The 16,765-nt window shown below is 37.4% G+C and overlaps 1 protein-coding gene across 3 annotated transcripts; it reads left to right on the forward strand.

The window, feature by feature from the left end:
* The first annotated feature begins 2,240 nt into the window (after positions 1-2,240).
* Positions 2,241-16,302, forward strand: LOC125246276 (NACHT, LRR and PYD domains-containing protein 12-like). 3 transcript variants are annotated; one of them, XM_048157217.1, is made up of 8 exons: positions 2,937-3,006; positions 3,262-3,342; positions 6,876-7,154; positions 7,567-9,364; positions 9,627-9,800; positions 14,379-14,531; positions 14,630-14,676; positions 15,138-16,302. In XM_048157217.1, exons 3-8 carry the CDS (start codon positions 6,893-6,895, stop codon positions 15,665-15,667), a joined length of 2,964 nt encoding a protein of 987 aa, XP_048013174.1. In that variant the 5' UTR covers positions 2,937-3,006; positions 3,262-3,342; positions 6,876-6,892; the 3' UTR covers positions 15,668-16,302. The 3 variants fall into 3 exon arrangements, with proteins under 3 accessions (XP_048013175.1, XP_048013174.1, XP_048013172.1); XM_048157215.1 differs by having other exon boundaries at positions 2,957-3,006; positions 3,229-3,342; XM_048157218.1 differs by having other exon boundaries at positions 2,241-3,342; positions 14,751-15,170.
* The last annotated feature ends 463 nt before the right edge of the window (positions 16,303-16,765 follow it).

Consider the following 16,765-nt stretch of genomic DNA (forward strand, 5'->3'; position numbering starts at 1 on the left):
CCTGGATGTCTCATGTTGTCGTATCTTGTTCCTCAAAGCCACAATTGTTGATATTTTTGCGTTTGAAGACTGGATCACCCACTCCTCAGATATGGACACTCTTTTTTCTGAGGATGCCAGTTGATTTTGTTGTGCTTCAAACAGCACAACCTGGAAGTAAACAAACCATAAATAATTAGCATCATCATACAAGCAGCAGCGTAGCAGATCAATTCCTCAAAGACCAACATTGTTTTACCCATTACCATGCCAAGCACTCAGAGTTGTCATGACAGAATTATAGTAGTTACAAAGTTTCAGCTCATCTCATTGTGATTCTTTGGTATGAACTCGCCTTAAGGGTGTGTTCACACTTGTAGTTCGGTTTGTTTGGTTCATTTGGTCCGGACCAAAAAAGAAAAAAATTTAGTCCTGGTCCGATTAGATTGGCAATTTTATCACTGAACCAAAAGATACCAACCTTAAGGCACAGGGATTCATTCACAACCTGATTGGTCGGATTTTATGACATATTGCTTTTTTTGAAAAACATCCAAAACAATGCTGTGTGATGAGATAAATGCGCTCGTTGTTTGTGCGTAGCCTGCATATGATGGTATTTTGGCCAGCTGGTAACTTGTGAAGAGCTTATAAAATGTCTAAAGAGCAGAGTCAAAACCGCGGCGGGAATCCCTCGGTCACACACACGATCTGCCTTGAGGAGACTCGCGTCTGATGCCTGTTATGGGCAAACGTGCAACTATGACAAGAAAAACCGATATGCGTGAGGATTCTGTCCTTTTTAGGCTCTCATCTTCCTGTTTTTGGTTCGTTTGCATGTCTTTGGTCCATGTTGCATTCATATATCATTCAAACTGCACCAGAGTTCGTTTGGAAGCGGACCGAGACCCATCTTTTCAGTGGTCTCGCTCCACTTGTTTGGTGCGCACCAGGGTTCGGATAGCAGCGTTCACACATGCTCAAATGAACCGCACTAACCAAGCAATCGCACCAGAGTTCATTTTAATCATATCAAACATGACAAGTGTGAATGCACCATAAAAGCCCCCCAAAAACACCTCAACACTGTTTCAAAAATATTGCTTCCAGCGCTCCCTGAAGTGAAACGCTACCGTGCAATTACCATTTTTAGTTCCTCCATTTCTAGCGTGAAGAACATTTTAATAATTTAGTAGTAGGTTCTTTGTGTTATCATAATACTATTAAAGAACCTTTAATTTTCAAGGTGGAACAGTTACAGTTATACAGTAGATCTCCACAGTTCTGTTTTGTTTTGTTTTTTTGCCAGAATGAAAGCATGTTCATTATGTCTCAACAGCGCCTGTGATTCTGGATCTAAACACTGCAAATCCATTTCTTGTCCTGTCTGATGATCTGGCTAGTCTGAAAGACAGTGAGAACAAACAACCACTTCCTGATAATCCAGAGAGATTTGACCATTATTCCTGTCTTCTGGGTTCAGAGGGGTTTAATTCAGGAACACATTGCTGGGATGTGGAGGTTAAAGGCTGTTCACGCTGGGGTCTTGGAGTAACTACAGCAACAAACCAAAGGAAGGGACGTGATTTCTTTAACACCAATGCCTGGAGTGTGCAGTACAACGTGTTTACAAAGTCTGGCTTTCCTGTTAAACAGAAGCTTGATTGTGTGAGAGTTGATCTGGACTATGACAGAGGAACGCTGTCATTCTCTGATCCTGTAACTAACACACATCTACACACATTCACAACCACCTTCACTCACACAGTTTTTCCTTTCTTTTGCTGTAATGACACATTTACCTGTCTGAGGATTTTACCAGTTAAACTGACTGTAACAGCAGAAAATCACTGATGTATCTAATCCTGCTGATGAAAACAGTTATGTAAAAATATGAGTTAAAATCTGCAAAGGGTTAATAATGGAACAACAGATATAAATTACAATAAAAACAAATCTATGCATGAAAACCACTCATTTTCTGGTTAAAAAAATTAAATTGAGTTTCAAAAGTCAACAAATTTGCATCAGCTGAATGTAACATTTTTGATATGTCAGTCACTGGGTAACATAATTTAAGCCATGAAATAATCTTAATTTTGTAAAATAAGTATAATGAGATTAAAATGTGAGTGAACAAGAAATAAAGAAAGATTTAGACAATGTAACAAAAGTTTATTATAATATGTAAACCATATATTTTATTATTCATATGAGCAAAATTCAAATTATTGCTTGGAAATAGCACTTCAGAAGTTTTTATCATTAAAATAAGAAAAAAGAGGGAGTTCATCACTTGCAGGAACATAAAGTGTATAATCTTCTTCAGCCGGCAGCTGCTATCATAACAAAACATTCTCTCCCCAGCCCAGTGCTCTTCCTCCTGTCATGACTCAATCCACCACACATTACCGTATTATTGCGAATATCTCACACATGTGACCAAAAAACAAACAAGGTTCTTTTTCAGTGGATGATGGATAAGCAGGTGCACATGCATGTTGTGAGCTTAAAAAATTAGAGTTCAATGTTTGCAGAATGTCATCCTCCTCATCAACAATGCAATAGATGAGAGAATTCACCTGATTTCCCTCTGTAGACGAATATAGAGGAACAGTTTCTATCCAGCAGCCATCAGAATGTTAAATGGGTCAAACATTCATTGACCCTGACATCATTCTAATATACCTTATACATTCATATACATTCAGTCTTACACCACAGTCACTAATGACACTATATAACTATATTGTTATATTGCACTATTATATATTTCGCTGTTTGTATATTTGTAATTTATGTGTTTCTTCTACTTATGTACGTATATTTTATTCCTTTCTTTTAATGGCATTCATGGTGGAAAGCAAAGCAAGTTTTTTATTGTACTGGGAGCTGTGCATGTGACAGTAAAGACTTTGGACTTTGAACTTTATCTTGTCCCAGCACCTGACTCAGAATGTGTGGCGCAATGTCATTAATGCCAGAGCTCAGTGAAACCTCCACAGACAGTGCTGCCTGTCTATTTCTGTATGTCATTTTGTCTCTTAACTATATATTTCAGTGTGGTCCGTCTGTCTTTGTTTATCTGTCTTTTTTAATGTTGTTTGTCTCTTTTTACCTGTAATTTTGCAATCATTCTACTAAATGGCATGTCAGAAATGTTGGGTCTTTTAACGACAGATAGTGAATCTCTGCATAGTTTCACTTACGTGTTGTTTGTCTCTTGAAAAACTGGTACTGGTTTAACAGATTTACGTTTAGAAGAAAAAAACCTTCCCTCAGGTCTTTATGAAAGGAGCTTCAGAACTTCTGCTCAAGACGCCAGTTCAGGGGAGGAACAAGAAACATCGGCACGGTTACATGGTTAGTAAATACTACTTCATAAAATATTTATAGATATAGATTTAAATGAAATGTATACATTCAAATCGATTCAAGACTTATCAGACAGCTTTGAGACTGCGCATATCTGTTTTTAGGTTGTTAAAAACTTTTAAATTCAAATTTACAAAACATAACTTTCTGATGTTTCATACGTTTCTCGGCTCATATGACTGTATCTTTGTTTATATATATGAACATTCATCTCACAACCTTTATTTTAACTAATTAAATTGTAAAGGTCTATTTTCATCATTTTGCCTGTCTACAGTCAAGTCACCTTTATTTATATAGCACTTTTTACAGCAGCTCTTAAAGAAAATGGTGTCAATGCAGGCAGATGCAAACCATTGTTGAATATGAAGTGTAACGTACAGTAACATTCTGTGTCAGAATTTCTCAAAATATCTATCATACACAATAATACTTAAGAGTTCTAAACAAGGCTTTTAGAAATATTAATACGCATAAATGCTCCCGTTTTGTTGCAAGAAAAAATTTGAAAATATAATCAGTGTGTAACGATGGGCAGACTCAGGCAGGGGATCCAAATGCAGCGTTTTATTAAAGGTAAGCGTGGTCGTACAGGCAGGGTCAAACAGGATCAAACAGGTACAGCAGAGGGTAGACAGAATCGTAATCCAGATACAGGCAGAAGTCAGGACTGGCAGATATCACTCACAGGTCGGTATACAAAGCAAGGGTCAGGACAGGCAGCAACGGATCAATAAACAGGTAACAGGCAGGATCAGTAACAATAAACAGGCAGACAATAAACACAGGGAAACGCTCGGAAATGTCACACAGGGTAAACAAAACTTTGCGATCAGGAGGGGTGTGTGTGAGTCATTTATAGTCCAGATAACAAGCTTCAGGTGTATGTGGCAGATGATGATTGGAGTGGAGTGTGTGCATGTGACTGGCAGGGAGGATTATGGGAAATGAAGTCTGGGAACTGACAGGAACAGACGGTGATCATGACACAGTGTGATGTATGTATTAATGATGACATAATCATAATGTAGTAATCTGATTTACTGATCTCATGCAGTATTTAATATCTTATTATGTAAGTGATGTTTTATTAATTTTGAATTGTTCATTATAGTAGCTTGAGATCCAGCAGTGTTGTGAGAAAAAAATGACAAAAATTTAACTTTTCAGGCACACAGAGATAAAAATCAGAATATGAATCTCAACAATGGTGACAATATACAAAAAAAAACAAAAAACGTTATGCTGCAATTCATTCTGGGTACCAGCAAAGTACAAAACTCTCTATTCTGGCCCCAAATGTCTCACTGCTTTACATGTTGTGCAGCTCAAACTTGATTTTTCCATTACAAGCCAGGGGTAGTAGGTCTGTCTATCTCTGATTTGAGCTTCTGTTCAATTATGCATACCATTTCTGTCCTGTTGCTACAAGTCCAAATGCAAGCACTCTCCTCTCCCTCCATATGCAACCTGCAATTTACCTCCTCTCGCTGTTGAAACTGGATAGCTAGTGCTGTGCGGTGCATTTCCCAAAAGCAACTATGGTCACAAATTCCATCATTACCAACAGAGATCTTGTGAAAATATTTGGCTAGCAAAGTTTTTGGGAAATGCCCCCCTGCTCGGTTAACTGCGCTGGTAACCTCCTGCACCTTAACTCTCTTTGACATTTTGCTGTGCACAATTCTGATCTCTACTTCCAATTTTTTGGCTTTTTTCTGCATATGTGATGTTCACAGTGTTTTCCCTACTTGATTCCCATTTATAAAGAGAACAATCTAAACAAGTGTTTCCCTAACACATTCCTGGAGGCCCCCCAACACTGCACATTTTGCTTGTCTCCCTAATCAAACACACCTGATTCAGACCAGCAGCTTATTAGTAGAGACTCCAAGACCCGAAATGCATGTGTGTGCAGTGTTGGGGACCTCCAGGAACGTGTTTGGGACACACCGATTGTTAGATAAAATAATTTGGAGATCAAGTATTTTAAAAAGATCTATTCAGGTTGAGCGATCTAGCACAGAAAAGCAGGTATACCTGGGTACCAATGACTAGACAGACACATAAAGTGCAGTTCAATCATGGCACACAGTTCATTGTCCAGGGGTACATTATATAATTAGAAAATAAGAAGTGAAACTAACAGTTCAGTAACTGAAGTACATATAAGGACTATACGTTCACTTATAACTGTGACGCGAGGCCTGAATCCTTTTAGGGTGTACAGAGAAAGATCACATGATGAAAAGAGACAGGGCACAAGATGTTTCTAGAATCTCACACCGATCTAAACTAATAAAGAATGTGAAATTTGCTTGCAAATTAAGCAATAATTAAGCCTTGTATGTAACTCTTGTGTGTCACTGAGGGATCAGTGAGTATGTTTACATGGACAACACCGTTCCGATATTAACACGATTAAGACAATACTCTGATTAAGAAACTACCATGTAAATAGCGATTTTTGATTACCTTAATCCGACTAAAGTCATACTCGAAGTAAACACAAATCGAATTAAGACAGGTGGAGTATTCCTATTTTAGTCGCATTATTTAGTCGCATTATAGACATGTACACACCTTAATCACGCTATTAACCTCATGTGGGAGTTTTCGCTGCAATTTGCTACAGGACACATAATACACACACGGCAGTGGTCAGCCGTTTGACGGCAAACAAGAGAGTAAGATACAAGCAAGAAGCCACAAATCAAATTCCTCTCACCTCACCTCTCATCCAGTTCCTCTGAGTTTGTCGCAGTGGCATGAATGAAATGTTGCCGAATTAAAGTGCACAGGAGGCCTGTTGCTGGAGAATTTGTATCTACCGTCTTCTATTTACAGAGCCCCACACATGAGAGGGAAACTAAATAGTAGGCTAAACGATTTACTAATTCGTTCCCTCCATTTACTAAATAGTGCGCACAGTTACTAATTTGTTCCCTCGATTTATAAATCATGCACATGATTCAAAATGAAGGAAAGAAATAGTAAATCATGAGGTCCAGACACAATTTATTTATTTTTTCTTGCATGTCATATGCGGGGCTTCATATCTGTTTGCACGTATAGCATGTCAAATAATTTACTGCACTAGAAGCTTTCGTAAAATTAAAAGTGAAACACTCAAAATTGTATATGGTACCATAACGAAGACGAACTGTGTGGTGAAATGTGAAATTCTGTAGAGGATGTCGGACGGAGTGCCGTGGGGACGTAATAACATTTGCCATTAATCAATCTATGTCCTATAACATGTAAAATGGGAACATGAAAGGAATATTGTAAAAGCAACTCATGTAAACATCTTAATCATAATATTGTCTTATCCAGAATAAGGTCAATAAATAGATTACTGCTGTCCATGTAAATGTAGTCAGTGACTGTTTAAAAGATTGGAGAGTTTGGATGAGGTGTCCTCTGAGACTCGTCATCTGATCACAGCTTCAGTTCATAGCCCAAATAACATGTTAAGAGTGAACTACTTAAGATCTTTTTTTCTTTTTTTTTTTTTGCAGCTGTGAATCAGTGAAGGATGATGGCATCAGTTAAAGAGCTGCTTGAGAAATCACTGAATGAACTGGAAGAAGCTGAACTGAAGAAGTTTCAGTGGCACTTAAGGAATGATCAAGAGTGTATATCAAAGTTTGACATGGAGAATGCAGATAGGTTAAAAACTGTGGATAAGATGGTGGAGTGTTTTGGACCAGAAGAAGCTGTGAAGATCACGGTGGACATCCTGAGGAAGATGAACCAGAATAATCTGGCTGAGCAGCTGGAGAACAAACTCAAGCAAGGTAATGTTTAATTCACAGTGACTGTGATGGTTTGACTTTTAGCTTTGCTGATGTGTTTGTGTGATTTATGTATCCCAGTGAATGATATATATGGTATATCATGGTATACAATTTTGGCTGCACAGCAGCTCTTAAAAAAAATTGGTGTCGGTATCCATCTTAAGTAAATTCAGTATTGATTCATTCCGATGTAAGAAACAATAGTTATTAATTTAGTTAATTTATCTATAACACTGTTGAAGTATGAGTGTGATTCATTTCAATGTAGTAAAAGCACAGAGTTCAAGTTATCACACATGTGCAGTTGTTATGTTTTTGGTAATAGAAATCAAAGACCAGGTTAGAATTTATCTAAAGATTTTATTATAATTTTATTAAAATTGATCACTTACTTTTTTCCTCTTTCTCAAAGGCTCAAAGCACAGTAAGGCTGCTCTTCATGAGATTAGCGTCCGTCTGAAGAACAAATTAAAACAGGACTACGAGAAGATATTAGTTGGTAATTCACAGACGGGTCATCAGAAAAACCTGAACAATATCTACACTGATTTATATGTGGTGGAGAATGAGACTGGAGGGAGAGTAAATGACCATGAGGTGATACAGATCGAATGTAATCAGAAACAATATGATGCCAAAGACACACCGATCCAATGCAATAACATTTTCAAAGTCCATAATGGTCAACAAAACAGAAAGGTGCTAATGATGGGGATCGCAGGGGTGGGAAAAACAGTCTCTGTCAATAAATTTATCCTTGACTGGGCTGAAAAAAAAGAAAATAAGGATATATCCTTCATTTTTCCTCTGCCGTTCCGTGAGCTAAACCTGATTACAGAATACTGCAGTCTTATGGGACTGATTCACAAATACTTCTTTAGTGGTACTGAAGAGCTGCCCTCTATTCCAGAAGATGATGGTAAGGTCTTGTTCATTTTTGATGGGCTGGATGAATGTCGCTTCCCTTTGAGATTTAAAGAGGGTGACATAATTACAGATGTTCACAAAATAACAACAGTGAGTAAAATAATAATAAACCTTATCAAGAGACACCTGGTTCCCTCTGCTCTCATCTGGATCACATCCAGACCAGCAGCAGCCAGTCTGATACCCCGAAACTACATTGATCAGGTGACTGAAGTGCGCGGATTTAATGATGAGCAGAAAGAGCAATACTTTAATAGAAACAGCAGTTCTGAGGTTGCTGGAAACATCATCTGTCATATGAGGAAATCCAGGAGCCTGTACATCATGTGCCACATCCCCGTCTTCTGCTGGATCTCTCTCACTGTTCTTCAGCCTCTACTGGATAAAGAGAGCAATGACAAAACACCAACAACCCTCACAAGGATGTACACAAACTTCTTAATTTCTCACATGCAACAGATGAAAGAAAAATACTGTGATGATCCTGAACCTAAAGCCAATACAATGTCTTTTGATCAGATCATATTGAAGCTTGGGAAACTGGCCTTTCAACAGCTGGAGAAAGGAAATCTGATTTTCTACAAAGAAGATCTTGAGGAATGTGGACTGGATGTCAGTGAAGGGTTGGTGTTCTCTGGGTTATGCACTCAGATCTTTCAGGAGGAAAAGGCTTTTGCAGCAAGAAGTGTTTTCAGCTTCATACATCTCAGTGTCCAGGAATTCCTTGCTGCTCTTTATGTGTTTTTGATTAGCCAAGAAAAGAAATTGAACCCATTTCTTGAATCCTGGAGAGAAAAACTGAAATGGTATTTCTCCAAAAAGTCACAGTTTCAGCTTCATAAAGCTGCAGTCAACAAAGCTTTACAAAGCGAGAATGGACACCTTGACCTTTTCCTCCGGTTCCTTCTGGGTCTGTCTCTGGAGTCCAATCAGAGTAACCTGAAGGAACTACTGCCAAAACTGGAACTGAAAGCAAAGAATGTTAAAGACACTGTTGAGTATATCAATAAGAAAATAAAGAAGGAGAAATCAGTAGAGAGGACCATCAATCTCTTCTACTGTCTGAGTGAACTGAAAGATGACATTGTGGAGGAAATTCAGGAGAATCTGAGCTCAGGAAATCTTTCAGCACAGTATCTCTCCTCTGCTCAGTGGTCTCGTCTGATGTCTGTGCTCCTCAAGTCAGAAGAGACTCAAGAGATGTTTGAACTTCAGAAATACAGAAGATCTGATGAGGCACTGATGCGACTGATGCCTATGATAAAAAATACTAGAAGAGCACTGTAAGAGTCTTCTTTGCATTCATTTATATATACTGTTAGTCATTTTAATTAGGCCTTGATTTTACTTGTTGGCAAAGAGTGTTCAGAAAAATGTACATAAATGTGTGTGATGATATATAAAAATTGTTTTGAAGTTTTATGAAGAGAAAATTGTTTTAGCTTTGAGTACATCACTACAGTTAAAGGATGTTTCGAACTCCAGACTATAAACGCATCACTGTTGTTGTTGTTGTAGTTGTTGTTTGTTTTGTTTTCTACACAGGCTACAGTGCTGTAATCTCACTGCTCAGTCCTGTGAAAGTTTGTCTTCAGTTTTACAATCCTCAAACTCTGTTCTGATAGAGCTGGACCTGAGTAACAATGACCTGCAGGATTCTGGAGTGAAGCTTCTTTCTGAAGGACTGAAGAGTCCAAACTGTAAACTGGAGATACTGAGGTAAATGATTTTCCATAAAATAATCTGGGCTGCAAAATGTTTGTTACATTTAACCTCAAAAAATAGGGTTATGACACCAAAAGCTACTAGAATAACTCACTTACATTTTAAATATTGTTAGGCAAATAAACAGTAAGGAATAAAATAGTAACAAATAATCAAATTACGAGTAATAGCACAAATAAATACAACAGAATTTTTTTTTATCATTCTGATTACTGTTTATGCATAATTTATAGGCCTATTAATTTAAGGATGCGTAGTCAATATGCTAATGAGTGTTATTTATAATAATAGTAATAATGTTAATAATTTCTGTTCCCAAAAATCTCTCTGAAGATTTCTAAGCCCATCTTTCACATAGAAAGCACTATGGTCTGATGTGAACAGGTGCTGGTGGTGTGATGGTGTGTAGGATATTTTCTTGGCCCATTTGGGCCCCTTAGTACCGATGCACCATATGCACGGGACATTCTTTAGAACTTATGCAATAATATAAGCCAGCTGGAAGACTTCCCGTGAAACGTCACTTGTCTTCAATGTCCTGAGTTACCTTTAACAAAATCAATAGTACTTAGTTTATGATCAGAATATAGCTTTAATTTAGTTATTCAAACGTAAGACAACATTAAAAAGATGCATCCCTCAGTTTCTCCTCTGCAAATTAAATTCGATATTTAAATCTTTTTTTTTTCTAAAAAGTTTTTTTGTAAACTAAGGGTTTATTGTGCACTTAGATTCACTGAACAAAATGAGAGCTTTCACAAGTAGTCGAAATCAGTGAGCTTGTGCTGCACTGACTGACAGCTTCAGTCAGTGATTAAGGGAGGGAGAGCTGGTTTTCTGTGTAATTCGTGGACAAGAAAAGTTATTGTTTTTCATGAGACTTTGTGAGTACTTCTTACTTAGCCTTGACATTTATTTTTAAACCTATTGATTTTATGATGTTTAATATTTTTTCAAAAGTGAAATTTGTGGAAACAATATTACGTGAAATGTCTAATATGAGCCAATAAATGCTCCTCTGCTGACATCTGTTGGTTAAAGTGGTAATTAATTAATGTGCTTTTTATTTTTTAATGATAGTGTTTTCTATCAAATGTTGTATTTCCTATATCTTGAAATGTTTGGTTTACAAATGGGGACAATCTCAGAAGGATGAACAAATATTTTTAGTCATCAAATTAAAAATAACATTTAAAATGGTGGAAAAATGTTGCATGTGTATGCGTCTAATAACAAACACTGTGTTTCTTATTCAAACGTTCCCATTAGCTTCATCTTAATTGCAATCAATAAAACTGGTTTGTTGGCAAATTAGGTAAGTAGGTAAGGGTAACTGAAGGGTTAGGGTTAGATTTAACCGGGAAGTAACTGTACATATAGTCAATTGAGGGAAGTAACCGTGCATATAGTCAATTGAGCATCATTTAAACACCACAGCTCGGTATTGTTGCTGACCATGTCCATCCCTTTATGACCACATTGTACTACCTTCTGATGGCTACTTCCAGCAGGATAACACCAGGTCTCAAAGCTCAAATCATCTCAAACTGGTTTCTTGAACATGACAATGTGTTCACTAGACTCAAATGACCTCTACAGTCTCATGATCTCAGTCCAATAGAGTGCCTTTGGGATGTGCTGGAGTTTTGTGGCATGATAGCATGCACAGTGTACAGTGTTGAAAAACATTTGCAGTTGAGAAGCTTTAAATAAAATTTTGTAAAATTAAATTGTTTCATAGAAGAAAAAAAAATAAAAAGAAGAAAAAATAGGCCTATGAAATTTGTTTATGTGACCCAGAGAATGACCCTATTCTGTGTAGTCTAAAATGTTTCTAAAATGGAGAAGTGGGAAATTTAGACATCACCAATGAATTTTAGGAGCAGGTCTTGGTGGGGTGCTTTCTAGTGTGTGAAAGAGGGGTTTAAACATCCTTATGTTTTGGGAATAGAAATTATTACTATTATTATATAAATAATAGGCCTACTCATTAGCATCCTGGACTTTATCATTTTATTAATATGATGGATAAACAATCAGAACGATAAAAAGAGTAAAACATAAAACTATACTGATAGAGCAAGCAATAATCTCAGACAGCTTGTTTAAGATTATTTCTATGAGTAAAGGAACCTGTTGTAAAGCACGGCTCACTCGATGCGTCTGTTTCAGCACTTCTACAGACACGTGAGCGTGCTCACCTCACAATAAGGTGCATGAGCGCCAGGCACGTTCTCTATGAGTCGTCCTAACCATAAATATCTATGCCTCTAATAACGTACGGTTATATCACTGACGGACGTGCATAATCTTCAGAAACATTGACATTTCTCTGTTCTTGCTCAGCTTCATCAGTTTATGCCTCGCTCTTCTTGGCTATGCTGCCGCCATGTTTCCAACACCTGGCCCCACCTTGATGCAATGATTGACAGGGCGGGGCGGAGACGTGATCGGCTTGAAATGCATTTTCAAATCCACATTGAATTTTGCTACATTCATTGCGGCATATTGAATGAAAATGCAATCTCAAGTGTCTTAACTGTGAATGCAAATGCAATTAAGAAAAATAACATTTAAATGATCATTTTGCTACAATTTTTGCTTGATCATGTTATACATATATATTTGTATTTCTGTGATACATTTTAATTTTAATTTTGCAACTTATAAAGCGTTAAAATATGTTTAAATTATATATTAAAATTATGTTAGGAAATAGCAAATGTAAATTATATTGTTAAATTTGAATTATCATTTTGCTCCAAACATTGCTCATATGATATGGAAAATGTAAATTCAAATACAGAAATGCATTGCCATTTTGCATATTACATTTCAAATTGAAATTTGCTACACATATGCTTCCATACATGCGTGCACTCAATGGGTGTATTTTTGTTTGTTGTTTGTAAAGTGAGGGACATAATCGATAATATCAGATCATTAAATCAACAATTACGATATCATAGATGATATATAACGCACACCCTACAGCACTGGCCCGATCGGGCAAGTGACGTTCCGTCTTCTGTCCCGATCGTCGTTCACACTGGCCCCGGGCCATCGGGCAGTCCTTATTGTTGAGTCCTCTAGAGCTTTCAATTTACAAACATTTTTGATCAGAATTCCCCAATCTCTGGGTCGCAATCCAATACTGGGCCATGGAAGAATTGCTACCAGATCACAGAAACATTCTGGGAAAGAATGTCTACATAGCTATTCCACTGTATTGTTCATTGTGTGTTTCTTTAGTTAAATCACATTTATTGATTGTTGTGTTATAAATGTCTCTCATATTGTGTTCTCATTCTATATCCCATGTGCATAATATGTGGAGATAAATTAGCTAATGAGTCAATGAGCTATGAGCTAATTGAGTCAACAATTGGTTCAACAGTAACTGTTGAAAGCCTCCACGTTGCTGCACTGAGAGCAAAGCTGTAACTAACAGGATAGGCCTGATTCATCTTTCTCTTGAAACTTAAACTGATCGTGCACTACTGTCTTCCTTTATTTCTTCAGCAGAAAAAATGTTGACTAGCTAAGCCCAGTGTAGAGCCTAGACACAACTTTTTTATATCCAGGTAGACTGGCCACTGGTGTCTAGTTACAACGTAGAAATACTTTGTTCGTGTTCTTAAATAGATTTCTACTTTACTAAAGTATAAATGTTAATACATTACTACATTTAGGAAAATAAATAAATAATTCTGTATTATTCAATTTTTGTATTTGTATTTGTATTTTTATATAGCGCTTTTTACAATGCAGATTGTGTCAAAGCAGCTTTACATTGATAACTGGTACTTCACGAGTTCGTTTCCTCATAAATTCTTTGAGCTAATAAGGTTGAGCGTATTTGGCTTGCTGTCCGCTGTGGAGGGGCTCGAGGAAGCAGCTTCAACTCGAGCTTGGATATACCCCCCAGGGACTTCTAGTGCCTGGAAGAGGAGTACGATAGATGAGATGCCTAATTTATGTGGTGGAGTTGGGAAGGTGGAGGGATATCGAAACAACTGATGCCAGAGCAGGGTGAGTAGCTGCTTATATGCTCTGGATGTAATTGAAAGATTAGGGTTCCCTCCTCTTGATATTATGTTTGAGTTTCACTGATTGAAAGATTAGATGGGTTCACTCCTCCCGAAATTACGTTGTGAACTTCACATAATTTTGGCAGCACAGCAGCTCTTAAAGAATAGTGTCAATGCAGGCAGATCAGAAGCACTGTTGTATAAATGTCAAGAATACTGTTGAATATCAAATGTCAAGTCAAATGTCAAGTGTCCTCAACTAAGCAAGCCAAAGTTGACAGCGGCAAGGAACCCAAAACTCCAACAGGTGACATCAGGTGGCAAATAGGTGTTAAAATGGAGAAAAAAACCTTGGGAGAAACCAGGCTTAGTCGGGGGGGCCAGTTCTCCTCTGGCAAACAGTGCTTTGTTACGAATCAAAATGCACAGATGCTTTTACTGAAAAAATAAAAACAACAACAAAAAAACTCCAAAAGCAAACTGCACAAGTAACTGTATGAAAGCCAGTTTAATGATATGTGGACTGTTGCTGTGTTTGCAGGTTGTCTGGATGTATGGTGACAGAGAAAGGCTGTGATTATTTGTCTTCAGCTCTGAGTTCAAACCCCTCACACCTGAGAGAGCTGGATCTGAGCTACAATCACCCAGGAGATTCAGGAGTCAAGCTACTCTCTGAAAAACTGGACAAACTCAAGTATGTTGAGCACAAAGAGGCGTGTGTGTGTGTGTGTTTGTGTTTACCGATTGTATTACAGTAGATGTGCCAAATGTGAGACTGTGTGTGTTTTCTAGTGTGGATCATGGAGGAGAATTCCGAATTATAGCAGGACTACACAAATGTAAGTATACACACACACACACACCCCTTTAGTGATTTTTGTTGTGTTATAAATGTCTCTCTTCTTGTGTTCAGATGCCTGTGATCTAACACCGGAGCCAAACTCTTACACACACCAACACAAATGTTTGTTTCACCATATTAGTTAGGACGTTGCATTGACTTCCATTGATTTTATATTAGTTTAATGATATTTTCTATTGCCTAACCCAACCCCTACTCCTTAATCATCCATCACAGAAACATGTGCAAAACACTAGATTTAAATAGAAATATGTTTTAGTTGATTTATAAGTCTTTTTAACTAGCAAAAACCAGTAAAAATGTCCCCACAATTCAGTATGTCACTATATAAGTGAGGACATTTGGCCCCTACAATTATAGCCAAACTTCACAACATTCACAGACACACAGCTTTAGTGATTATTGTTGTGTTATAAATGTCTTTCTTCTTGTGTTCAGATGCCTGTGATCTCACACTGGATCTAAACACAGCAAACACTCATCTCATTTTGTCTAAGAAGAACAGAAAGGTGACATTTGTGAAGGAGAATCAGTCATATCCTGATCATCCAGAGAGGTTTGATTCTCGTCATCAGGTTCTGTGTAGAGAGAGTCTGTCTGGACGCTGTTACTGGGAAGCTGAATGGATTGGAGATGTTGATATATCAGTGACATATAAAGGAATCAGCAGGAAAGGAAGGAATGTAAACTGTTGTTTTGGATTCAATGAAAACTCCTGGAGTCTGAACTGCTCTATTTCCGGATTCACTGTCTGCCACAATAGTACGGAAACCAAGTGTGACCCTTCAGGCTCCTCAAACAGAGTTGGAGTGTATGTGGACGTGTCAGCCGGCATTCTGTCTTTCTACAGCGTCTCTGGCACACACACACTCACGCACTTACACACATCCACCTTCACATTCACTGAACCCCTCTATGCTGGATTTGGAGTTTCTGATAATTCCTCAGTGTCTCTGTGTGAGATTTAAAAGCCTGTGAGCAAGAACAGAGACATCACACACACCTGACTGAAAAAAAAAAACACTTTATTTACTGTTTACTCTCAGTTACATAACATGCTTTATATCTGCATGCACTCAGGCTAGGTTTTTGTCTATTTACTCTTAGTGACTGTGTAATTATGTGAAGGGGGTTTGTTCTTTAGTTAAAGATCCAGAATTGTGTATAATATCATGTGTATGTTTTTATTATTATTGAGTTGTCTAGTCTCATAAGTGTAGTGCAGCTTGATGGTATGTTCAAGCTAGTAATGGAAGAAATTGAGCTTTACAAATCTCTGAGTGAACTAAATCAATAGCTTTTTTTATATGATTGTTTTCAAGGCACTCAAATTTTGGGTCACTTTTATAATGTAGGTTCAGTTTTAATAAACATGCATGTATAACATGGGTGGGGAATGTTGATCCTGGTTTAGCTCCAACCATAATTAAACACACCTGAAACTAATGTGACAGCTCACAAAAGCAAACATTACATTAATAAATGAACAGTCGTTTTGTAAATGTCATATGATGCAGATGTGTTTTTGTAACATTTGCACTGACTTGGCCAGTAAATGTTGCCAGGGCAATGGTGTTTTGAGCACTTTCAAACAGTGACTCATCTTACAAAGCAATTTGTTCCGTTGATTTAGAATAAAAAAAAACTGTAATGTTTCTTGTAATACACTTAGATACACCGTGGGATTACAAATTTAAGAATCTGTTCAAGATCTACTGATTCTGCATCCTGACATAATATCACATGAAAAACTGAGGTGAAGTACATTGCAGGGTTGTGAGCTCGAGTCACATGATTTGGACTTGACTTGGATTCGAGTCCCAGACTTGAAGTCTTGTGATTCGACTCGATGCGACATAATCGAAGAAGACTTGCATCTCGACATTTATACCTTCTAAAACCAGAGATCAGAGTTGTGATCGATATACCTAGTCAGCCCAGTAAGTTATCTGCTAATTAAGGACACAAGTAATTAGCAGATTATTTCCAAACAATGTTCGACTCAGTATGTGAGTAAGGTGGTTCATGTAATATCTCTATGTGCCATGAATGGTTTGGTTATGTAA

This window comes from Megalobrama amblycephala, linkage group LG14, assembly GCF_018812025.1.
Source record: "Megalobrama amblycephala isolate DHTTF-2021 linkage group LG14, ASM1881202v1, whole genome shotgun sequence".
Taxonomy (NCBI): Eukaryota; Metazoa; Chordata; class Actinopteri; order Cypriniformes; family Xenocyprididae; genus Megalobrama; species Megalobrama amblycephala.